The sequence below is a fragment of the Cornus florida genome, unplaced genomic scaffold (genome assembly GCF_030987335.1).
Source record: "Cornus florida cultivar Cherokee Brave unplaced genomic scaffold, ASM3098733v1 CherokeeBrave_3.0.0_Hap2_Chr11, whole genome shotgun sequence".
Classification (NCBI taxonomy): Eukaryota; Viridiplantae; Streptophyta; class Magnoliopsida; order Cornales; family Cornaceae; genus Cornus; species Cornus florida.
The window spans coordinates 77313186-77340168 of record NW_026775581.1 but is presented as its reverse complement, the minus strand read 5'-3'; the positions used below and the strand labels follow the sequence as shown (position 1 = coordinate 77340168).

At 37.0% G+C, this 26983-nt stretch overlaps 2 protein-coding genes and 1 pseudogene across 2 annotated transcripts; 1 reads left to right on the top strand and 2 right to left on the bottom strand.

The window, feature by feature from the left end:
* Positions 1 to 2019: 2019 nt before the first annotated feature.
* Positions 2020 to 2118, bottom strand: LOC132287387 (small nucleolar RNA R71; annotated as a pseudogene).
* Positions 2119 to 15536: 13418 nt separating this feature from the next.
* Positions 15537 to 16483, top strand: LOC132281339 (uncharacterized). Its single transcript, XM_059783050.1, has 2 exons — positions 15537 to 15909; positions 16377 to 16483. Exons 1-2 carry the CDS (start codon positions 15537 to 15539, stop codon positions 16481 to 16483), a joined length of 480 nt encoding a protein of 159 aa, XP_059639033.1.
* Positions 16484 to 16556: 73 nt separating this feature from the next.
* On the bottom strand, positions 16557 to 19063 carry LOC132281338 (uncharacterized). Its single transcript, XM_059783049.1, has 3 exons — positions 18965 to 19063; positions 17311 to 17493; positions 16557 to 17108 (listed from the first exon to the last, which is right to left on the bottom strand). Exons 1-3 carry the CDS (start codon positions 19061 to 19063, stop codon positions 16557 to 16559), a joined length of 834 nt encoding a protein of 277 aa, XP_059639032.1.
* Positions 19064 to 26983: the final 7920 nt, after the last annotated feature.

Genomic DNA, 26983 nt, shown 5'->3' with positions numbered 1-26983 from the left:
GAGATTGTCAAAACATAATGCTTAATGGAATGCTCTTGTAATTTTCTTGATGGTTCATGCTTATTTATTGATGGATTGTGCCTCTCCCTTAGCTTAATTAGTTTAATTTCATGTCATTAGCTTAATTGTAGTGTAGTGGTAGCATAGTTGTTAGATGGGAGGACAATCCATACTTGTTGTTGATGTTCTATACTTTTGAATGCAAGTAGCATATGTCTCTAACCTTGTGGTGTATTTGACTTGTGGGCTTAATGAAAGGATTAATGACTTGCTAGATATATTGTGTTTTTCACATACTACTTAGACAATATATACTTAATTGTTAGATATATTGTGTTTTTCATATCTTGATTAGACAATATATACGTAATTGGTCACCCTTGCTAATTGAATCAACCAAACACACACACACACACATCAATATTGCAACACACATTTCCCTCATTACTCACTTGTTAAGGGTGTAGAAAAATATTGTTTGGTGGTGACCTTTAAACCCCAAGATCTCTCTCTCTTACTTACTCTTTATTGCATTCAATTATTTAGTTTAATTTGTTCTCTAGTTAATCAACCAACCAACTATTTGTTTGATCACTCGACCTACTAACCCTAATAGTGATTCCATAACCAAATTTGACTCCAATCCCTTAGGACGATCCCTACTCACCCTAACTATATTTTTAGTGAAGGTAGTAGTGGCTTTTATAAATATAAAACTTGGCCCTAGCCTTCATGCACACTCTTAAGCTTATGGTGCAGCGACTGTTCGGCAACCATCAAGTTTTTGGTGCCGTTGCAGGGGATTAGGCAACGTCATATTTGTGGAATTCATTAGGAATTAGTACTCTTTTGATCGTGTCTTTACTTTGTTTTTATTTTTCTTTTTAATTACTCATTGTGTTTGTTCATCTTTGACAAGGAACATTGAGCTAGGAGGCAAGCAAAGGAGCCACCAAGCAAAGGAGTTAAACAAGCAAGGAAAAATGCTAAAAAATTAAAAAAATTGCTAAGCTAATCTAAATTTGGAGTTGAAATACTAAAGGACCTTTGTGAGACTTTCTTTACTCAATCCCTTAGTTCAATCGTCGGCCCGCGTGGAGGCTTATTTTTAAATTTTTAGATAAATTGTGAGCCCGCGTGGAGGCTTTCTTAATTGTTCTTTGCATTATTGTTGTTAAAGCATAGGAGTATGGGTTAAGTGTTTGTGGAAGAAGTTTCATTAAATTGTTGTAAAGTCGAAGTGTTTATTCATTCATTGTGTTTGTGTGTTTTTACATTGTGCATGCATGGTTGCAGATCACTAAGACCAACTCTTGTCCCTCTTGATTTGCATCTTGAATCCGTAGTTAGAAATCCTAGGTGAAGAGGAAGTTCTAGTTCTACCCAATCTATTACATCAATGGAAGGCCATAATGAAGAGCATGTAGAGGACCTTGGTCACATAGACCAACAAGGTATCCTCCATCCAAATGTGCATCACGAGAACATTCAAGTACCATTAGATATGCCCAGAAAATTCATTCACCAACCACAACAACGATAAGGCCAAGTTCCATTGGGAATACCAAGGCCAATGTCTGCTCCACAACCCCCCATCATTCAAGGAAATCAAAATCAAGGTGCCCATGTTACACCTCAAATTGCTAATCCTCCACTTGCTTTAAGAGATCACTATGTGCCTAATGAATACAATGCACCCACATGCATTCAATTGCCATCATTTAGAGCACATCACTATGAAATCAAGCCACAAACCATTCAGATACTTCCTAACTATCATGGACTTCCAAATGAAGAACATTACAAGCATTTGGATGAGTTTCTTGAAGTATGTTCCACCGTAAAATATACGGACATGCCGGAAGAGGTCTTAAGACTCAAACTTTTTCCATTCACCTTAAAAGACAAGGCAAAGTATTGGTTTAACAATCTTAGGCCTTTTTCAATCACTTCTTGGGCAGAAATGCAACAAGAGTTCTTGAAGAAGTACTATCCGGTTTCTAAGACCAATGCCATGAGAACCTCAATTCGGGAATTTTCACATGGGGATGGAGAAACATTTCATGAGGCATGGGAACGCTTTAATGAATTGCTTAGGAAGTGTCCACATCATGACATGCCCAAATGGAAATTATTTCAATATTTCTTTGAGAGCTTATCAGACAATTACAAAGGCATGGTTGATACTTCCATGGGTGGCTCTTACATTGATAGGCATGAGGATGACGTGTGGCGTCTTTATGAGAGCATAAGTAAAAATTCTTTGCATGGAACATTATCATCCAAGAATGGTAAAAATTTACAAGGTAGGAAGAGTGTTGGCTTACATCAAGTTGACCATTCAACTGAAATAGCCGCCGAAATGAAGTCTTTATCTCAAAGGTTTGATCAATTTTTTATTAACCAAAACTCGGTGAACCAAGTATCTTCCTTCCTTAACCATTCTCATCGTGCATCAAATGAATCATGTATGACTTGGTCTAGTGTATGACTTGTTCTAGAAAGAGTGTTGGCTTACATCAAGTCGACCATTCAAATAAAATAGCCGCCGAAATGAAGTCTTTATCTCAAAGGTTTGATCAATTTTTTATTAACCAAAACTTGGTGAACCAAGTATCTTCCTTCCCTAACCATTCTCATCGTGCATCAAATGAATCATGTATGACTTGTTCTAGTGTTCTTCATTCTACTTCTCATTGTCCTCACGGACAAGTGCAAAATGAACCTAATGAACAAGTCAATGCAGCTTTTGTGAACCAAGGGAACAATCCTTATGGTACTCATTATAATCCAAGTTAGAGAAATCATCCGAATTTCTCTTGGAAAAACCAAGGAGAGGGCTCAAACCCTTCCCAAGACGGTTTTCAAGGGAAGTACATTCCACCTCCACTTCAAAGCCAAGGATCCCAAGGTTATAGACCTTATCAATCACAAGGGAATCAATTTGCTAACTCTCATTTTCCCAACCAATCTTAATCCCAAGGAAACGCTAGAAGTCCCGCCTTTGAAGAAAAAGTTTTGAATGCTTTGGGCACTCTTAAGGCAAACACACAATTGCTTCATTCGCACTCTCAATCTATTGCGAAACTAGAAACCCAAGTACGGCAATGTGAGGACTTGCATTTTTATCATTTTTCCGAACATTTTAGCATTCATGCATTTTATTTTTATTGTCAAAAATATGATTATTTTGCAAATGTGTATTAAATCAATTAAACATCATTATGTGTTAAAAAGTATTATAGACTTTATTATGCAAATGGCATATTTGTCAATTAGTATTTCATAAAGGGCATTGTGGACTTTTTGTTTTACACATGGCATATATGGTAATTGATCATTTTATAAAGGGCAAAGTTTACTTTTATTTTTCAAATGGCATATTTGGCATTTGGTCATGTCATGGGGGTAGTGTGGACTTTTAGTATGCAAATGGCATACTTGGTAATACGTAAATGTGTGAAGGGCCTTTTAGTCATTTCATGGGGGCATGCTTTGGCTAGGTTTATGCTTGACATGTGGAGGGACACTTGGTTGCATATTATGTGTATAGATGGTGACTCTTGTTTTGTGATCCACACATTTGCAAAATAATTATAATTCCGACAAGAAAAATAAAATGCATGTATGTCAAAATGACCAGAAAAATGATAAAAATACAAGTGCTCACAATCTCCCCAATATACAAGGATTTCGTCCCCAAAATCAAGTCGTACCTGGGGAAGAAAACAAACTCGGATACGCAGAACAAACATCCTGTTCACGTAGCCTCCTCAACACCATGATGTCACCACAAAACCTTCACGAGAGTCACCGTTTTACCCCTTAACACTTTGTCCCGAGTGTCAAGAATCTGAACGGGTCCTTCCTCGTAAGAAACATCCTCATCAATGTCAACATCAACCCAACTCAATACATGTGATGGATCGGGCTCATACTTCCACAACATCGAAACATGAAACACATTATGGACCCTGTCCATCTGTGGTGGAAATGCCAATTTGTAAGCAACCTCGCCCACTCGGTCCAAAATCTCAAATGGCCCAATGAAACGAGGTGACAACTTGCCACTCTTTCCAAACGTATCAATCCTTTTCGTGGAGAAACCTTGAGAAACAAGTGGTCTCCCACTTCAAAGGATAATGGTCGTCTCCGTCTATCTGCGTAACTTTTTTGTCGGCTCTGAGCAGTCAACAACCGCTGCCGAATCAACTTAATCTTTTCAGTGGTTTCCAAGATAATGTCTGGCCCTAAGGCGGCTGTCTCACCCACCTCAATCCAACAAACAGAAGAACGACAAGGCCTACCATACAATGCCTTAAAAGGAGCCATCTCAATGCTCGACTGATAGTTATTGTTGTAGGCAAACTCAACAAGAGGTAAGTGATCCTCCCAACTACCACCAAAATCAAGTACACAGGCCCAAAGCATATCTTCCAAGATCTGGATAGTACGCTCCGACTGGCCGTCTGTCTGCGGATGGAATGCCGTACTAAAATGCAACGGTGAACTAAACGCTGCATGAAGCCCTTATTTTGCAAATGTGTATTAAATCAATTAAACATCATTATGTGTTAAAAAGTATTATAGACTTTATTATGCAAATGGCATATTTGTCAATTAGTATTTCATAAAGGGCATTGTGGACTTTTTGTTTTACACATGGCATATATGGTAATTGATTATTTTATAAAGGGCAAAGTTTACTTTTATTTTTCAAATGGCATATGTGGCATTTGGTCATGTCATGGGGGTAGTGTGGACTTTTAGTATGCAAATGGCATACTTGGTAATACGTAAATGTGTGAAGGGCCTTTTAGTCATTTCATGGGGGCATGCTTTGGCTAGGTTTATGCTTGACATGTGGAGGGACACTTGGTTGCATATTATGTGTATAGATGGTGACTCTTGTTTTGTGATCCACACATTTGCAAAATAATTATAATTTTGACAAGAAAAATAAAATGCATGTATGTCAAAATGACCAGAAAAATGATAAAAATGCAAGAAAGAAAATTTATTACATGCCAGGAAAATTCTAGGAAATATAATACAAAACATAGTCTATTATGCGGAATATAACACAACAACACCAGCCCCGACTATGTCTACAGCTGAGGAGGAACACCCTCCACACCATCCATGCTATGACCTAAAAAGATGTGAATAAAATAGGAATGAGCAACCACTGCTCAGCAGGAATTGCCTAAAGCGCACTCCTTAATACCTCCGTGAATCCAAACAAAGAATAGATAAAGGATAATGGGATCATATAAACACGGGAAAGAAATAATGTCATGTAGGATAATAAAATGAAGTGCCATGCAATGCGGATGCTAATGCTAATACCACTGACACTTCTCACTTCCCAAAATCCAATTTCCATCACAAAAAGTTAATATAATCTGTCCAGAGCTGCTCCCTGTACCACGAGGAGAGAGTTAGTCATCTATCCCTGACACAAAGCCACTCTTTGTAATCATTTTGGGGCTTTAGTGACACAATTACGCATAGAGCCACTCCCTACGTCTCCTCTAGATTCCCATTAACTGCACAGATAAGGCAACTCCTTGTCCGGTTTTAAAAATCATTGATTCAATTCCCTTCTCTAAACTCACGGATACAAGGCACCTCCCTGTAATCTAGTTTTCAAAACCAATTTAATGAGATGCTCTCACTTCCTTTTCCATTCTAACCTTAACCCCATGACCATGCAAGATGTATGCACAATTGTGTCATGTTTCGAAGTTTCTAAACAGTAAACAGTTCACACGTAGCATGTTACTTCCATCTTTGAAAATTCATAAAAAAATTCAATTCTAAGTCAAATTGAGTGATTCTATAGCCTAATGAAAGCTTAAACAATGTAATTTGAGAATGTTAATTTAGTTTAACAAAATCCCTTCCCAATTGGAACAGTTTTGACCCAAAAGTTTGAACTAAAATATGCCAGAAACTGATTTCCAGCCTGTAGCTTCCATCTTTGAAAATTCATAACAAATTCAATTCTAAGTCAAATTGAGTGATTCCAAAGCCTAATGAAAGCTTAAACAATTTACTTTAAAAGTGTTAATTTATTTTAACAAAATCCCTTCCCAATTGGAACAGTTTTAACCCAAAAATTCAAAATAAATCTTACCCAGAAACTGATTTCCAGCCTGTAGCTTCTATCTTTGAAAAATCATTAAAAATTCAATTCTCGTCCAAATAGAGTGAATCCAAAGGTCACTGAAAGTTCAAAGACTATATTTACAAGATAAAATTTTAATTCACCAAAATACCTTACCATTTAAAGCAAGTTTGATGAAAAACACTCGAACAGAATCTGCCCCAACCCAGAATTTCCAGCAAGAACCCTCTAACTTTGTGAATGAAAAAGACAAGTAAAGAAGAAGACTATGGTGAGGGAATGCAAGGGATGAAAATTCTGCAGCTTGCTTTTCTTTTCTTTTTTTATGGTTGTAGAAAATGTGTGGATCACAAAACAAGAGTCACCATCTATACACATAATATGCAACCTCTATAACACACTCGCCCACTCACGCTGCATGTGTATAGAGGGCGCAGCAGAAGCTTGAAGATTTTTGATGATCCAGTGAGGAAATCTTTTTCAGAGTAGGGTTCTCTATATCTTGAATGGCATGGGGAGGTTTTGTTTCAAATAATTTTATTAACTATTTTCATGAAATGCATATGTATTTTGTTTATACTCACCTGTATATGTTTATTTTGTGAAGTTGTTTTGTTAAACCTCCATAAAATTCTTGTTATGATTTTTCCTACAGGGACTTTTAGTCTCACCACCCTCCAGTTTCAGGTACTGAAGATGAACAGGGATTGCTAGATTCGGGCTTAGGCTAAAGAGCCGGCGTTGCAGGATTTTATTTTTTTATTTGGAGAATTTTTTGTATATTTGAGAAAATTGACTTTGTATAAAAGAGGGGGTAATTTTTATGATCTTGGGTGTATTTTGATGTATTTGAATTGAATAAATTGAGGATTTTGTTTGAAAATCCAAGGCGTGACAAGCAAATAGCAAGCACTCTTAATGCAAGAGAGAGGGGAAAGATGCCTATGAATGCCCCACCTAAGCAACAATGTGTTATGGAAACCCATTCCTCATCGAAAGGCCACACCATTGAGCATGTCAATGCGGTGACTACCTTGCGGAATGGTAGGATTGTGGACAATCAAGTGGGTAAGTTCAATGAAGAGAGTGAACTAGTGCAACCACGAGTTGTCACCCGTCCTGTTTTACATCCCATTCCTCCTCATTGCATATACATGATCTTGTGAATGAGAAAGCTTCAAAATGTGATTTGAAGAATGATTTTGAAAATGATTTGAGGAAAGATTTGCCGAAAAATGAATTTGAAAAGGTTTTGTTGAAAAATGATTTGAAATAAAGTGATTTGAAAAATTCTCGTGTTGAAGAGCTTTCAAAAGAAAATGCTAAAAAAGTGTTTGAGCCAAAAGCTCCATTTTCGGATGCCTTAAAAAAAAACCATTTCAAAAGATAAGTAAAAGGCAAAAACCAATGAAATCATGGAAATGTTTAGGCAAGTGAAAGTCAATCTTCCACTTTTGGATGCAATCAAGTAAATTCCGGCTTATGCCAAATTCTTGAAAGACTTGTGCACCCAAAAGCGGAAGAACAAGAGCCAAGCACCAAGAAAAGTAGTTTTAACCGAGCAAGTGAGCTCAATTTTGCAACATAACACTTTACCAAAGTTTAAGGACCCTGGATCACCCACCACATCAAGCATCATTGGTGATCATATCATTAATCGGGCGTTTCCTGACTTAGGAGCAAGTGTTAACCTTCTTCCATACTCTGTTTATGTCAAATTGGGCCTAGGTGAATTGAAACCGACGTCAGTAGTTTTACAACTTGCCGACCGATCCATTAAGAAGCCTAGGGGTATCATTGAGGATGTTTTGATAAAGATTGACAAATTTTTCTTCCCCGTTGATTTCGTTGTCATTGACACGGAACCGGTCCTTAATCCTAAAAGCCAAATTCCCGTTATCCTTGGCCGTCCTTTTTTGGCAACCGCTAATGCCAACACCAATTGTAAGACGGGGATAATGAAAATCTCATTTGGCCATATGAAGGTGAAGTTGAATATCTTCAATCCCACACCCATTTCATTTGACAAATATGAAGGAGAGGTTAATGTTGTAGATAAATGTTATGATCTTCAATGTCAAGGAAGTGAGCTTTTGTGTAAGACCAAAACTTCAAAGGGATCATCTTTGACCTTGCATTCTCAAAGTGTTGTTTCAAATTCTTGCTTTGAAAGGGCATGGAAGCCCAAAGATTGTGATTGCATTGACAAGGGATCAAAAGTTTCTTTTGAGCTTAATCCAACAAGTTCTTCAAAGAACCATTTGTTGGGTGGAGTTCAAAGCATCTATCACCCCAACAAGGAAGGGATGCATAACAAGATCTTTGATCCGGGCTAAAAGAGCCTAATGTCTTGCTAGAGACTTTAAAGACTAGCACGACATTTCGTAGGGTGTCAAAACCCTATTCCTCCCTTATTTCTATCTTAAATTTCATTTCTTGCGAAGTCTAGATACTTGTTTTTGGTTCATATGCATTGCTAGGAACTGTGGTTAGGATTGCATGAGCTTTCATGTTGGAGTTCAGCATTTTGCATAAGTTCGATCGATCTCAAATGAGAGTTCGATCGATCGAACGAACTTCTACCTGCATCCAACACTTAGAAAATTTTTCGACCTGCATCCACCTGCATCCAAATCACCTATCTGTCCCATCTTTCAAACTTATTCTCAGATCGATCAGAAGACCATAGATCGATCCAACTTCAAAATTCGATCGATCTTGAGTTCCAACACTTAGCCAAATTTTTGAACCAAAAACCTGCACATTTTTGCTCTCTATCTGATCGATCGAACATTTTGTTCAGATCGATCTCAGTTCTTCATCTCACCATCTTTGACTTTGTTTGACTTTTTAATTTTCAAAAATCCAAAAATATTTTTATTTTATTTTCCAAAAATACCAAAAAGATTTTCTTTTATTTACTTTTATTTACTTAATTTTTCAAAAAAAAAAAAAAAAAAAAAACCAAAAATATTTTCTATTTTTCAATTTTAATTTTTAATTTTAGTTTTTAATTTTTCAAAAATTCCAAAAATACTCTGAAGAGAGATCATCACAGTTCGATCGATCTGAAATCTCAGTTCGATCGATCGAACTGAACGGGAAAAGGTTTTAAAAAATAGAACTTGAGGCTCTCAAGATCGATTCATTAGATCGATCCAACCCTCCAAACCCTCAGTCCCTCATTCCCATCGCCACTGGGCACCCATCTTCATCATTATCTCCAGTGAGCTTTGATTCTCTCTCTCTCTTCTCTCTCCTCTCGGATTCCATCACCCTCTTCACATCTCCACTTCTCTCTTCGTTTGGGGTAAGATCCGAGATCCACTTTGTGATTTAAGCTTCTATTTTATGTATTCGTGCTTTACATACTAGATCCATGATATATTGTTGATGAAATCCACCATTAACGAAGCTTGAGGCACTATGTATATATGTGTATTTATATGTTTATTTGGTTTGTATATTTTTTATTTTTGAATCGATTTGTGGGAGTATGGGCTTTGTAAAGTGAGTAGGATTGATTGTATGTTGTGTTGATGGGCCCACGACACTGTTCGTGAAGGCCCAGTGCCATCCACGTCACAGATCTGTGACCTTTTGATTTTCATTTTCATACAGTTCAATCGATCGAACTTTTATCTCAGATCGATCTAGTGAGATCGATCGAACTCATTTTTTTAGTTTCTCAGATCGATCGAAGTTCTCAGATCGATCTCACAATTTTTGTGATCGATCGAACTTCACGGATTTTATACGCACATTCCATGCATCTTATCTTGTATCCATGCTATCTCATTCATGCCCAATGCCTGTGATATTCCACATTGGATGCATGTCATACTCATATTGCTTAGCATGTTCACCTCCTATCACTTGTATAGATTCATGTCATATATGTTTTATCTATCTTATATGACATGCATGTTTCTATTTTGTGCTTTCAAATCTTTATTCTGGCACTGACTCCCCTTGCAAGTTTTAAATTATTTTTCAGGCCATGACTAAGCGCAAGACTGTTGCCAAAAGGCAACACAGGCCTCAGAGACTTATCAGACCTAGGACAAAGGAGCCAGCAGAGCCCTCTCATATATAGGAGGAGCCATTAGAGCCTACTCCACCTCAGTCACCTTCTCATGAGGCTGAGGCTGATCATATTCCATCTACTTCTGAGGCTCAGCTTGCGTTTACACCATCTCCATCTCCATCACAGGATGAGGCTGAGGCTAAGCATTCACCATTACCATCTCCACCACACCAGCCAGCTCAGCCAGCTCGAGAGCGTGACAAGCCCGCTCCTAGATATGCACATATAACAGTGGACCATGAGTCAGTTTTTGACACAGATTTCTTCTCCAGATCGATGCTGACCCGATCAGCTTATGATGATATTATTTGAAGGGGCCTTGTAGCTATTCTTGCCCCAGTTACTGAGCCAGTCTACCCGCGGCTAGTACGGATGTTCTTCCAGAACCTCCGACCGTCCCCGCGTACCACGGCAGAGCTGGTCACTACCATAGATGGCCACCAGATTTCTATTACTGTGGACACGCTAGCCAGATCACGCCATTGTCCACACCGATGCCCTCCGGAGCTACAGGAGCTATATCCGAGGCTATACAGGCCTTCTTATGCCGACATGGTAGTTTTCTTGACAGGTCACCATGTCGATGGCGAGACTTTCGCCACCTGCACTTATCTTCCAGATGACCTATGGTTCTTTGATTCCGTTCTCTTTCTAAACATATATATGGCCGGGCACAAGATTCAGCAGCGAGGAGATTATCTGACAGCCCTCTACACATTTTATACAGACCGCTAGGTATCTATCCCCACGCTCATCTAGAGCGTGATGAAGAAGCTCTACGATGAGCATATCAACAAGGAGAAGCCCAGAAGGGCTAAGTCTCTCCCATTTGGCCACCTTATCACCTAGATGCTGATTGACCAGTGATATCCTTTCCATCCTCAGGAGCACCCTGAGCGAGGTTCCTGTCACTTCTTGAAGAAGGACTGGGATAAGAGTTATAATGCTATTATTACCCGATTACAGGAGGCTGCAGCTCAGGCGGCAGAGGACTTAGATTTAGATGATTTAGAGGCTGAGGCCCCAACAGCAGCAATAGACCCGGCAGCAGACGACGCACCAGTTGATCCGGCTGTCGAACGTATAGACATTGATTTAGAGTGACCTATAAATGACGTAGAGCAGCACTCTTCAACTGGATCACCCATTCATGTAGAGGAGCAGACTCAGGATCTTTCTTCAGATTCATCCGTACCTAAGGCTCCTAGTCAGATCCCCAGCTTTGGAGAGCGTCTTCAGGCTCTTGAGGATGCAGTGGTTGTTATCAGAGCTGATACTGCTGCCATTCGAGCTGATGTTGTGGCCCACCGAGTTGATTTTGCTACATTCTACACGGATGTCATGACTGCACTCCAAGACTTATCTCACGATATCCGCAGAGCTCGCCCTGCCCGTCCTGGCTCATCCACCTGAGATTCCCAGTTTCTTCTATCTTTTCATACTACACCTCTGTGATCTATACTTTATTTTTGTCACTGTATATTATTTGCAGCCGGATATGTCGACTTTGCTCTTTTGATGTACTCTACACTTTATTTTCTTTATATATATGTTTTTGCTATGGATGTCATTTATCATATTTTTATATCTGTCTATTTGATTCCATCAGGTGCATCATAGTGACTACAGTGAGAGAGAATGCTACATAATTTTCAGAACCACCCTTATATCTCTCTCCCTACTTTATCTGCTTTATCCCATTTATGCTTGCATGTCCACTATGCACTGAGTATCCCTTTTGTTATCTGATGAATTTATCTAAGTGCCAAATTTCAAGACCACAGTCAATCCCAAGTTTGGGGGGGCCATGCTACCCACTTAATTGCACCGGTATACTCTTTCCTTTTGTTCTCTTTGCACATTAAGGACACTGTGCCATTTAAGTTTGGGGGTAATGTTGTAATTAATAGTGTATGTTACAGTGTTTGCTTTTAAATTCAAAATTTTGAGCATGACTTGTGTATTTGAGAGATTTTCTATGATTGGTCCATATTAGCGATGATTTTGATCTTTTGAGGACTATATTACTTAAAATTTAAAAATTACTTGACTTGAGAGTCTAACACTCCTTGTATGCCTTGCGGATGCCATTTAGGAGTAAATTTTTCGAAAGATTGATATCTTGCTTGCACTTGTGGTCCACATCATCTTGATTTTGTGATTATTTTGAGATTCACTCTAGTATTCTACACTAGCACAGGCGCACACTAGTATTCATTTATGGAGTACATGCTTTGTTGATTATTGAATTGGTTATATCCCAATTGGGCTAGTAGTGCAATGAAAGCTTTTATTCTTGATAAAGGTGGATAACAACCCCTTTTCACTAAGTAGCCGGGATTCTAGCCTCATCAAGCACTAAACTTCTCGCGCCGAAAGGTGGAGGGCCCAAACTCTAGGTTAATGATTAAAAAAAAAAAAAAAAAAAGAAAAAAAAGAAGAAGAAGAAGAAGTTGCAAAAGCAATAAATAAATAAATAAAAGTGAGGACTTCTCCCAAAAGGTGAGAGTGAGAAATGATTAGATGGAGGTTGTCTTGATTTGTAGTCTAGTTGATTTGAGCTTGTAAGTCCGTAGGGGTATTTGAACACCTAATGCCTTAAAGCCGTCTGGTTTGGGAGTCATTGACCTAACGCTCGACCTCATGAATCGCTAGAAAGCTTAATAAATCAACACATTGCACCATGCTTTCATCTTTGATCCTATAAAAAAATAAAATAAATAAAAAAATCAAGCGAAAAGAATAAGCGCACCTAGAACAATAAAGCTTTAATAAAAGATCCATTTTTTATCTTGATGATCAGTACTAGATTTGTGTGCTAGTTTGAGGGTAAGGATGTAATTAATTCTTTAGTTGGCTTAGATAGCAACACACTTGATGCCGGTCCACTCAAAAAGGATTCTAGAGTTGTTTTGATTTGTATGATCATTTTCTTGATGTGTGGAGGACTACACTTGCTTACTTGATGTTTAGATTTTGGGAGATTTCTTGGAAATGGTTGAAAAACTGCATACTTGAGGTAGTTTTCTCCCAATGCTTGTTTGCAATATTGGTGTCACTTTTGAAAGAATAAGCTTAAAGTTTGTGGGTATCATTTCTGGAAACCCTCATGAGACTTCACTCGTCCACTAGGGGTAACCTAGGGGTTTTAAAGGCTTATTGCATATGATAAGTGCAATCGTGTTCCCTACGAAAGTGGCGTTATCCATTTATTGCTTTCTAGTTCATAGTTGTATAGTTATTCATTTCATTCCTTTACTTTCTAGTTCATTGCTAGGGACTAGCAATATTTAAGTTTGGGGGTGTGATGAGCACTGAAAAGTGTGTATTTAAACCCCTTAAGCTTAGGTATTCTAATACCTTTATCTATCTTACTTTACCGTTTTGGATTGATTTCATGTTATTTCCATTTTCAGGCACTTATCCCGAAAATAAGCTAACTCAGCCAAATAAGAGCAGAAATGAAACAATTCTGGGATGAATCAAAGAAATGAGCCAAGTGGAAGCAAAAGGAAGAAAAATGTGGAATTCAACATCTTCGATCGATCTCAGATCAAAGTTTGATCGATCTAACATAATCAATCTCAGCACTTCAAGATGGATCAGAGTTGTGATGACATTTTCAGAGATCTCAAAAGTTCGATCGATCCAACATCATTCTTCGATCGATCGAACTACCTTGTCCTTATTCAAATGATTTATCTTATCTAGTTGTACCACCCTACTAACCACTTTTGTCCTTTTCCCAAAAATATCTTCGAAATATCTCAGATTTGTTTTTATCCAAAAGGATGCCGCCATTGAGGATCGATCCAACTTCAGTTCGATAAATCTCAGCCATGATAGATCAATCCAAGTCCAAGGTTCGATAGATCGAACTTCCTCCAATGCGAAAAAGTTAAATTTCCTGCTCATTGAAAGCTGTCCTTATCCAATCATTGGGGAATATTTTGTGCACAACCCTAACTCATTTTGTGTGTCACTTGACCTACCTATATATAGAATATGATACACTTTTTAAGGAGGAGACACTTAGATTGATCTGTCATAAGAGAGGCTATTCTTAGGGAGGAAAAAATGATGAGAAGGCTAGAGACACAAGCTTGGGAGCTCTTCATCAACCAATAAGTAGATTTCTTCCATGGAGTTTGCCCTTGAGGTTTGGAAAAGCATTACCATGAGTGGCTAGACATCCTCTTGGGGCTAGAGTTAGCCCCAAGCATGCTTTCTACATCTTGATTTTGTGTATTATTGAGGGATTAGTGTTGTAATACATGTTTTGGCACTTTTATATATATAGTTCTTGTTTATTCAATGATTTATATGGTTTAATGCTTCCAATTGATCATTTCATTCTATCCATGTGTCTATGTATGCTAGAATAGATGTTCATGTGTTTGTCTCTATTTCTTGTGTTATTGATGCATGCCTATGTGTATTAATGCCATATATCTAGAGATTGTCAAAACATAGTGCTTAATGGAATGCTCTTGTAATTTTCTTGATGGTTCATGCTCATTTCTTGATGGATTGTGCCTCTTCCTTAGCTTAATTAGTTTAATTTCATGTCATTAGCTTAATTGTAGTGTAGTGGTAGCATAGTTGTTAGATGGGAGGACAATCCATGCTTGTTGTTGATGTTCCATACTTTTAAATGCAAGTAGCATATGTCTCTAACCTTGTCGTGTATTTGGCTTGTGGGCTTAATGAAAGGATTAATGACTTGCTAGATATATTGTGCTTTTCACATGCTACTTAGACAATATATACTTAATTGTTAGATATATTGTGCCTTTCACATGTTGATTAGACAATATATACTTAATTGGTCACCCTTGCTAATTGAATCAACCAAACACACACACACACATCAATATTGCAGCACACATTTCCCTCATTACTCACTTGTTCAGGGTGTAAAAAAGTATTGTTTGGTGGTGACCTCTAAATCCCAAGATCTCTCTTAGTTACTTACTTTTTATTGCATTCAATTATTTAGTTTAATTTGCTCTCTAATTAATCAACCAACCAACTATTTGTTTGATCACTCAACCTACTAACCCTAATAGTGATTCCATAACCAAATTCGACTCCAATCCCTTGGGACGATCCCTACTCACTCTAACTATATTTTTAGTGAAGGTAGTAGTGGCTTTTATAAATGTAAAACTTGACCCTCGCCTTAATGCACACTCTTAAGCTTATGGTGCAGCGACCGTTCGGCAACCATCAACGGTTCAACCGGATCGAAAGGATTGGTCATTGCGTCTCAATGATGCTTTATGGGCATATCGCACAGTATTCAAGACACTAATTGGGATGTCGCCACATCGCTCAGTCTTTGGGAAAGCATGTCATTTACCTGTGGAATTGGAGCATAAAGCTTTTTGGGTCGTGAAAAAATTGAACTTCGATATGAGTCAAGCTAGGCTGAAGAGGAAGTTTCAGCTAAGTGAATTAGAAGAACTTCGCAATGATGCTTACGATAGCGCAAGAATTTATAAAGTTAGAACCAAGGCGTTTCATGATAAGCACATTGTGAGAAAATCTTTCAAGCCAAGTAACAAAGTCTGGTTATTCAACTCCAAATTGAAGCTATTTCCAGGGAAATTGCGCTCAAGATGGGATGGTCCATATCAAGTTCAAATGGTAACCTCTCACGGGGCTATCACCATTTTTGACCCAAAGAAAGGTAAGACACTACAAGTAAATGGTTAGAGATTGAAGTTGTACATTGAAGATTTTGTGCCTATAAAAGGAGTTGAATCCATCACTTTGACAGATCCCATTTACTCCACCTAATCATCCAGGTATCACATCGCCTACCGACATTAAATATAGGAATTGTAGGATTTTTCATTTATGTAATTTTTTATTTTTTATTTTTTCCTTTTCTCTTTAATTTTATCTTTTGCTTTAGTAGATTAGGAAAATTTAATGTGTTTCGTAAGATTCAATCAAACTTTAAATCTTCCTAATCTACTAAAACAAAAGATAAAATTAAAGAGAGAAAGAAAAACAAAACCAATAAAAAAAATTCATAAATGAAAAATCCTATCTACAATTCCTATATTTAACGTCGGTAGGCGATGTGATACCTGGATGATTAGGTGGAGTAAATGGGATCCGTCAAAGTAACGAATTCAACTCCTTCTGTAGGCACAGAATCTTCAATGTACCAATCTTTCCGATCTGATCAAACAGTTTTCTTTCTTGATGCCTTCCAATTCATAATATCAGCATACCATGGTGGAGTCTCCTTCTAAAGTTGAAATAGCTACGTATCCGGGAATGAATTATGGAATGGAAGAGTGTTTTCTAGCCCAAGATATGCATAATTCAAATGAAAGGGTACGACTTCAACTCTATCTCTGGTGGAGACTTCAAAGATGGCGTAGGTGGTTCACTTAACAATGGTAGAAGTGGCTCAATAGGAATTTTCCATGGTGGAATGTTATGCATATTGGCTCCATCAAGAGTGACATTTACTTCTTCAATGCTTTTGTCGACATCAAAGGACTCGGTATCAAAGTAAGATAGGTATGCTTCTAGTGGATCTTTTGTTAAGGCAAATGGGACCATTTCTTCAACACATTCATCGATGGTATCGACAAAAAAATAATCCTTATCATCTGAAGGGCATTGATTGGAATTGAATATATTTAAGCGCACATTCATATTGCCAAAAGATAAGTCCATGACGTCATTCCTATAATTTATGCTTACATTTGCTGTCGCAAGGAAAGGACGACCAAGGATCACTGGAATACGCCTCCTTGACTCTGGAACTGGCTCGGTATCTAGCACAATAAAGTCTACTGGGAAGTAGAATTTATCTACTTTGATGATCACATCATCAATGACACCACGGGGTTGCTTGGTTTTACCTATCTGCCAATTGGAGAATAATTGAGATAGGTTTTAATTGTCCTAATTTGAGTTGCAAGTAAACCGAATAAGGAAGAAGGTTTACACTTGCACCCAAATCTAGGAGAGCTCAGTCTACTTGATGATTCCGTATTATGCATGAAATTGTTAGAGCGCCTGGATCTTTGAATTTTAGAGCAGTGCAGTGCTGGATTATGGAACTGACTTGCTCAGTTAATAGCACCTTCTTAGGAACATGGCTATTTGAACGCCTCTTCTGAGTACACATATCTTTCCAAAATTTGGCATAAGCTGGAATTTGCTGAATTGCATCAAGCAATGGGAGATTAATTTTCACCTGTTTGAATATCTCCATTATGTCCTGAAGTTTGCTTGCTTGCTTCCCTGCCTATGATGTTTTTTGTAGTCTCTGAGGGAATGGCACAACTGCATGCCTCTGCTCAAAGATGGCTCAATAGTTGGAGGTACTTCTTGTGCTTTTTCATTGCGCTCCTTTTTCTCTTCAAGTCTTTTCTTCCAATTTTCATTCTTTTTTGCTTCCTCTTCTTCCACCTTATTTTCAACACTCGTACCACTTCTCATAATAGTAATTGTTTGCACTTGTTCATGGTGAACTTCTTGGCCAATAATGTCATCAATTATATGCACACCTCTTGGATTAGCTACTGGTTGACTAGGAAGTTTGCCGTCCTCTCTTTTGTTCAAAGGTTGAGCTAGTTGGCCAACTTAAGTCTCTAACTTGGCAAGGGATTGAGAATGAGACTGCACAAGTTGATTAGTTGGCTCTAACTGCTTTGCCATCATTGCCTCGAGTATTGATAAAAATTGTTAAGGTTGACTCATGGCATTCATAGGAGTAAATCCAGGAGGATTTGAAGTCTGAACTGGAGATTGAAAATTGCCTTGAACCTGAGGTACTTGAGGTGGAGGAACTGATGTCCCTGTGGCGTGATTTCTCCATGACAAGTTTGGATAGTTTCTCTAAGCAGGATTATAAGTATTTGAATACATATTATTCCCTCCGGGCCTTCCATAGGTAGCATTAACTTGCTTTTGTGGAATTTCTGAATATTAAGCTACACTTGGACAAATGGACACATGGTGAGTTGGACTAGAACAAAAAGAGCACACTTCAAAGCCTTGAGCATTAGTCGAAGGAGGAGTAAAATTGGACTGTGAAGTCATCAATTGATCCATCATGTTGGTTAATGCCTCAATTTGGCTTACTAACCCTTGATTTATTCCTGCTTCATTCACACTTTCTGCTCTCCTCAATATTATAGGAGGTCTTGCTACTGGAGGTAAGACATGTTGTGTAGAATTATTAGATATATTTTTGAAGAGCTGCCATGCCTCCTCTATACTCTTCAACATAAAATTTCTACCACAAGAGGCATCCACCATATACCTTTGTGCCTCATTGAGCCCCTTATAAAAGAAGTTGACAAGCTACCATTTTGGCATGTCATGACGAGGACATTTCCGAAGGAGGTCTCTAAATCTTTCCCAAGCCTCATGAAAAGGCTCGTCAGGCCCTTGAGCAAAACGACTAGTAGCATCTTGATATTGAGTAGTTCTCACCATAGGGAAGTACTTGTTTAAAAAAATTTGTTGCAATTTAGCCTATGTAGTGATGGAGTCTAGTGCTAATGAATTAAACCAGTCCTTCGCCTTGTCTTTTAATGAAAAGGAGAAAAGGTGTAGCTTGAGCACATCATCGTTAAAGCTTTAGATCTTTATTGTTCTGCACACCTGTGCAAAGTCATCCAAGTGCCGGTATGGATCCTCTTTTGATAGGCCGTAAAAAGAAGGCAATAACTGAAGAATACTAGCCTTAATTTCGTAGTGAGGGGCCTCACTTGAGGATACTGAACTACAGATGAAGTGTTGTATGCACCTGGTTCGTAGTGATCCTTTAAACAGCGAATTGCTTCTGCAGCTGGTGGATCATCTGCCATCTTTTCCTTTTTAAGGCCTCCAAAATCTTTCTTCAAGTTCTTGATAGTCCTTTCGATTTCTAGGTCTAACGGAAGCTAAGGGAGTGACAAAGAACGTCTTCCAAGCATATAATGTCAGCTACAATAATTAAAAGAAAACAGTATAAAAATAAAGAAATAAATTAAATTAAATTAAAATCCTAAACTAATATCATAGTTGAAATTAATTGTAGAATTTAATATTATCTGTCAAGAACTAAAACAAGTTCCTCAGCAACGGTGCCAAAAACTTGTCGTGAGATTTATATGTACCACTCACAAGTGCACGAATCTTTACAGATAGGGTTTACTTGTAAGGATGTCGTACCCAAGGGACTTGTGTAAAATAAGTTTGTCAACAAATTTATTAAATTCCAAATTAACTTGAAAGTAGGATAATCGAATTGTGATGATTTATTCTAAATTAACTAAATAGAAAATAAATTAAAGAACTATAATTAAATATGATATAGAAAATAGAGAGATAGAACTAGGGGAATGACTTCACCACTAAAGTCGCACCACCAGTTAATTGTATCAATTTATTGGAGATATATCATATAACATGCATAGGGAATAAATCATGGCTACAAGCACATATTAATTCAGCTAGAAAAGAATATAATTTAAAGCTAAGCATAGACTATCTTCGATTAGCATAAATCATTTACCTATTTACTTTACTCTAGGGTGTAACATGGTTTATCTTTTCTAGACATAATCTATCAAATCTCTAACATTATATTCAGATAAAAACCATTGTGTAATCATCTCATTCACAACTACAAGAAGTGAATAAGTTGTGTTCAATCACAAGATTAAAATATCTAAGACAAAATAGAAAAATATTTGTAATTGAATTAAAACTCTAAAACCGATTCTTATTGAAAAGTCAATTAAAAGTCCTATAGATTACACAATCATGCATGATAAAAATTGTTCTTTAATAATTAAATGCAATCAAACTAGTGTGCTAAGCGAGGGCTACATCACAACCCTAGCAAAGCGTTTAGCCAAGCATAACTGGAATGGAATTCTTCAAGGTTGAGGAAGACATCTTCACCGCCATGGATCGATCTCTTCTTTTTTTTCTTAATGCTCCTCTGATCTCAGCCTAAAGCTCCTCTGTATGATGATTCAATATTGTAGAGGACTCCTTTAAATAATAAAAGATCGGCCCTAAAGTTCCCTTTTTCATATAGAAGACATACATAGAAATTCTATCAAATAAGGATTCCAAAATTCGTACAAACTTCCAGGCCATTTTTGACAAGGTAACCAGCTGTTTTATATAATCCTCATGAAATACAAAATTGTAGCTCTTCAAATTTCCTTTCAACCCTTCGTGGGAATTTAGCTGTTTTGACACTCGAGGAGAGAGATACAACCAGATTACCAAAACGGGTTCAAGTTACCAACTTCGGTGAAAGTTTCCTTTTCGGAGAAGGAGTTTTCCTTTTCTTCTTCTTTCCATTCTTATCAATTGGTGTCTTCTTTTGGAATATTTTCTAAGTATAATTAGACTTGGATCTTCAACATCGCTCGGTTCCATGGAATGTCATCTTTTAAAGCTCAGAATCACTGATCTTGACGGATTTTACAATTAAAGCCCTGAAATAAATAAAAAACAATAAAAGAATGTAAAATCACAAATAAATTATTATTAAGATAATAAAACATGCAAGTAAAGGGGCTAAAATGTATAACATTCAGCGCCTAACAACTAGAGTAGACTCTATACCCCCAAACTTGAATAGGACAATGTCCTCACTGGGAAAAATCAAAAGTAAGAAAAATAATAACTAAAAATAAAATAAAAACAAAGAATGAAAGCACTTAACAGGATAGCTAAAATAGATGCGGTGGAGCATCGGGATTAAGCCCGTTATGAATCATACGCGCACGCATTATGGCCATCATTGATCTTTGATCCTGACGAATCATCCTTTGTTCCTCAAGAATCATCCTCTGCCCTTCCAAAATTGTCCTCTGCTCTTGATGAATTTCTTGAACTTCAAATTAGAGTTGGGTTACCTCACCAACCAAATAGTCAAGTGCTCATCAATGTCATCAGCGGCAGCCTCATGGGTAGGAATTATTCTAATGGGGTAGGAAAGGTGGTGCTTATAGTGGTGATTGTGGGGAACGATAATGGATTATGGTATAATGGAAGGAATTTGGTGGTGGTTTATATAGAGATGGAATACGGTAATTTGGAAAGATGAAAGGATAATGGGTTTAGGTAATTTGATGTTATGTTAGGCAGTGAAAAAAAAAAATTTACCACGAGATAATCAACAATTATAGTGCATACTTTACCTGGTGAATAATCATTCATAACCCAACATTCAATGAATAAACAATCACCCAAATAATACCCGTTAACAAAATCACAAACTCACTGAGTTGTAGTCACCACCCACAAATTAGAATTCAACCAAGTGCAACAACCCAATCAACCACTAAACAGCAACCAAACTACCAAAGTCACCACAAATATCTGCCCTAAAATCTTTCTTCAAGTTCCTGAGACTCCTTTCGATTTTTGGGTCAAACGGAAGCTGAGGATAAGAATAAGAATAAAGTTGTGCAAATTTTGGCGCCGTTGCCGAGGATTATTCTTAGGCTACTGCAATTTCATGCCTTAAATTTTTTTATTTCTTCTCCAAAGTTGTGCAATGGTATTTGGGATGGTGAAGAATAAAGTTATGGAATAAGGTATATATAGATGGTGAGGAAGAAGGAAGAAAGGAAATTAGGATGGTGAAAGGATTTCTAATGTGGGAAGGCAAGAAATTGGGGCACCCACCAAGTGTTCGACAAAGGGTCTCAAAAGAAAAAAAAAAAATTCATCCTCCATGGCTCCAAGAAAGAAAAACACCACATAAGGCGGTGCTTACGCAAGCCGATCCATTCAATCTTCCGTAGTGCAGCCCACTCTTCGAGATACCATAGATGAGAGGTGGTATGAGTGCAAACTTAATTATGAAGTGGGCTTTGACATCGAATTTCTTAATGCATGCATTCCAGAAACTCAATGACCCATTGCAGATTTACAATGCCGGTAAGCTGAATGCCTTTTTGAGGTGGCAGGTAAACTCATGTACCCCAAACTAGTCAAGGTGTTTTACAAAAATCTTCATTCCAATCCAGATGAACAGGGAGCATTAATGTCATCTGTTGATGGTACTATAATTCGCATTACTCCTTCAACGATTGCCATGACTTTGGGATGTCCACATCAATGCCTGGCTAATTTGGAGTTAATTTTCACTCTGATGTTAGAAGTCCCCACTAGACTGATGATTAATCGCCTTGCTGCAAATTGTTTCTCCGGTTCCAAATATAATTCTACTGCCAAATCATCTCTACCATTACACCTATGGTTCGCTGATGCCATACTTTTTCATAATGTGTGCCCTCTTACTCATCAATCTGAGTATCATCAAGATTTTCTACGTGCCTTATATGCCATCCATTTTGGCCATTGGATATCTTTTTCGGAAATCATCTATGGGCAGCTTAGAAAATTTTATGATTTGGTAATCCAGCAAACTCCGAAAAAAGAAAAAGATTGGGAGTTTCCTTTGCCATTCTTTGTTATTCGACTAGTCACTTCTCAGGGCTACACTATTGCTGCAGATGAGTTCGCTTCTAAGCACAATGATCGCTATAATGACGTTGAATGGAATCGTAGCCGATCTCACATGAAATTAATGGTGGTTACTGCACCTGGAGAAATGACTCGCAAAATTGTGGAGGGTGAAAAAGTTCTACCTGTTCATCCAAGTCAATTGGCTACTAGACAAGTCATAGAAGATGAGTCCACTGATGAACCCCATGATGAGCCTATGGCAGAGGCAACCCGTGATGACGAGGATGATACTGATGACCATCCCTATGACTATTTGGTTGGTGAGGTGACCCAACTCCGATCTGAAGTTCAAGAAATCCATCAGGAATAGAGGAAAATTCTAGAAGGGCAAAGGACGATTCTTGAGGAACAAAGAATGATTCGTCAGGATCAAAGATCAATGATGGCCATCATGCGTCCACTTATGATTCATAACGAGCTTAATCCTGATGCTCCACCGCCTCCATTTTAGCTATCCAGTTAAGTGCTTTCGTTCTTTGTTTTTATTTTCTTTTTAGTTATTATTTTTCTTGCCTTTGATTTTTGCCCAGTGAAGACACTGTCCAATTCAAGTTTGGGGGCATAGAGTCCACTCTAGATTTTTAAAAATAAAAAATAAAAATTTAAAAAAAATTTAATTCTTTTTCTTTGGCATATTGACTTTAATTCAAGTATTTGAGAATTGTTCGAGGAATTAAGACACATACGTACTTTTAAAATTCTTTTCTGAGATCGTCTTGAATCCCTAATTTTCGTGTTTTATTCTATGTGGGTTCCACTATCTAGTATGATAGGAATTTTAGTAATTTTCAGTCCCTGATGGATTTCACATGCACACTAAAATTTTATCTATAGGTATTTGTATTTTTGGTTGAATTCTGATGACTATGGTTGGATATGAAGTGGTGAACTTTGAAGGTTATAACTATGCCAGATATACTAAAAATAAAAAATAAATAAATAAATAAATAAATAAATAAAGAAGGAAAAATAAATAAATAAATTTCGTAACCCTTTCATGGAGTAATCGGGGCTCATGTCTCATATGCATAGAGTGTTCGCATGAAGAAGTGGGGGTAAGGATAAGAGAGAGAAAAATAAATAAATAAATAATATTTTGCCATAGAAAATAACTTGAGAAGGGATTTGAGAAATTGAAGTTATAGAAGTTAGTTTCAATTGAAAAGACATTACTACATAGGTAATTTGCTAGTTCACAAATTCCACAACATTAGGGACTGATTCTGCTATTGTTCTTGTTATATAAGTGTGTGGGAAACATTGAGATACAGTATGAAAATAGGGACAAAACAGTATAGTCAGATGATAATTTTTAAAGTACTTTTGTGTAGTTTTTCCCTTAATTATTGTGATGATATGAGAACATGTTGATTGCCAAATGATTGAATTATGTTGTATGTTTATGGGTATCATCTCTGGAAACCCTCACGAGACTTCACTCATCCATTAGGGGTAACATAAGGGTTTAAAAGTCTTATTGCATACGCTAAATGTAATCGTTATTTTTTCTTTAGTTTTATTGCCATGGGACTAGTAATATCTAACTTTAGGGGTGTGTTAGGTGCTGAATGTAATACATTTTAGCCCCTTTATTTGCATGTTTTATTATCTTAATAATAGTTTATTTGTGATTTTACATTGTTTTATTGTTTTTATTTATTTCAGGGCTATAATTGTAAAATCACTCAAGACCAGTGATTTTGAGTTTTAACAGATGACATTCCGTGGGACCGAGCAATGTTAAAGATCCAAGTCTAATTATACTTAGAAAATATTCCAAAAGAAGCCACCAGTTGATGAGAATGGAAAGAAGAAGAAAAGGAAAACTCCTTCTCCAAAAAGGAAACTTTCGCCGAAGCTAGTAACTTGAACCCGTTTTGATAATCTGGCTGTATCTCTCTCCTCGAGTGTCAAAATAGCTAAATTCCCACGATGGTTGAAAGGAAATTCGAAGAGCTACAATTTTTTAATCTTGAGGATTCTACAAAATAGCTGATTACCTTGTCAAAATTGGCCTGGAAGTTTATACGAATTTTGAAGTCCTTATTTGACATAATTTTTATGTATGTCTTCTATATGAAAAAGGGAACTTTAGGGCTGATCTTTTATTCTTTAAAGGGAGTCATCTACAACATTGAATCATCATACAGAGGAGCTTGAGGCTGAGATCAGAGAGGAGCATTCAGGAAAAAAAAGAAAAGGAAGAGATCAATCTATGGCGGTGGAGATGTCTTCCTTAACCATGAAGAATTCCACTCCAGTCATGCTTGGCTAAATACTTTGCTAGGGTTATGATGTAGCCCTAGCGTAGCACACTAGTTTGATTGTATTTAATTATTAGAGAACAATTTTTATCATGCATGATTGTGTAATCTATAGGATTTTTAATTGACTTTTCAATAAGAATCGGTTTTAGAGTTTTAATTCAATTACAAATATTTTTCTATCTTGTCTTAGATATTTTAATCTTGCGATTGAACATAACTCATTCACTTCTTGTAATTGTGAATGAGATGATTACACGATGGTATTTCTCTGAATATAATGTTAGAGATTTGATGGATTATGCCTAGAAAAGATAGACCATGCTACACCCTAGAGTAAAGTAGATAGGTAGATGGTTTATACCAATCGAAGATAGTCCATGCTTAGCTTTAAATTATATTATTTTCTAGCTTAATTAATATGTGCTTGTAGCCATGATTAATTCCCTGTGTATGTTATATGATATATCTCCAATAAATTGATACAATTAGCTGGTGGTACGACGTTAGTGGTGAAGTCATTCCCCTAGTTCTCTCTCTCTCTATTTTCTATATCCTATTTAATTATTGTTCTTTAGTTTATTTTATTTTTCTACTCAGTTAATTTACAATTAATCATCACTCATCACAATTCGATTATCCTACTTTCAAGTTAATTTAGAATTTAAGAAATCTATTGACAAACTTATGTTACACAAGTCCCTTGGGTATGACACCCTTACAAATAAACCCTATTTGCAAAGATCCGTGCACTTGCGAGGGTACATATAAATCTCACAACACTCTTCTTTGTGAGTATTTTGGTGTCCTCCAAGTGCTTGTGAGCTGTAGAATTTTCTCTGGCAATAGTTGCATGAGAAAACTCACGGTTCGGGATTGAAAGATTGGGGAGTTTCTGATGAATTTTGAGGTGAACCCATGTTGAGACAGTCAATGAGGTTGAGTTCTGGATTGAACATATGATCATTGAAATCCATGCTAGACAAATTGAGATCCATATCTTCTCTCTCTTCTTTTTCTTCTTCTTCTTGTATGTTTGCCTTTGGACTCTGCAATGAGGTCCCTGGTGTAGAGATGATTCTTGAGGTCTCTGGACATGGTTGTTTCCCTAGTGGTGGTTCCATTGGATAATATAAGTTTATTGATGGGAGATAAAATGTTTAGGCTTGATCTGTATGGAAGTTTACAGTATTATAACAAAATCTAGAGTGAGAGAATAGTATATTTGTTTGTGACATGGAACTCCACAATATAGTATATTTCTTCCTTAACTATGTATTCATTGAGGAGTTCATTATATAAAATACAAAAACCAAGGAAGGAGAGTCCATTGTTTTTGCTATTTAGGTCCAAAAGTCGCTCAAAACTCTTTTCCCAAAATTATCTCATTGCTTGTTCTAAGGCCTATTACTGGTCAACGTACAAGGACAAAACAAAACAACTTGTTATGCAAAATTTATCTACTCTCTTCAACTTCAGGTCACTATTTGGTGGTCTATATCAACTTCTAAAACCCATGTGTTTATTGCATCAGTAGGCTCATCCTCGCCATCACTGATTTTATTTTTTATTTATATATTATTATTATTTCTGTTTTCTTAGAGATCTTTGAGAATATAATTGCAGTTTGGAAAGTACTCAATTTCTTAATTTCTTCTCATCTAGAACACTTGACATAAATGATTTCTTAATTTCTTCTCATCTAGAACACTTGGTATAAATCCAACTCATTTATGTCTGAGAAAAGTTTATGCACTAATATACCTAAATTACATACTTGGTGGGTTCCAAGACTTTCCTACGATGATTCGTCGCGGCCCTTTTTAAATTCCATATGCGATCTGTATCGGTCAATTTACACTAATTATATTCAAATCTGTTATACCGCGATCCGTGATCGGGAAAATTGCGAACCATGTTCCCTACTTATTAGTTTCTTTTGAAAGCTTGCTTCCACAATATAACTTTAGATTTACATTGACT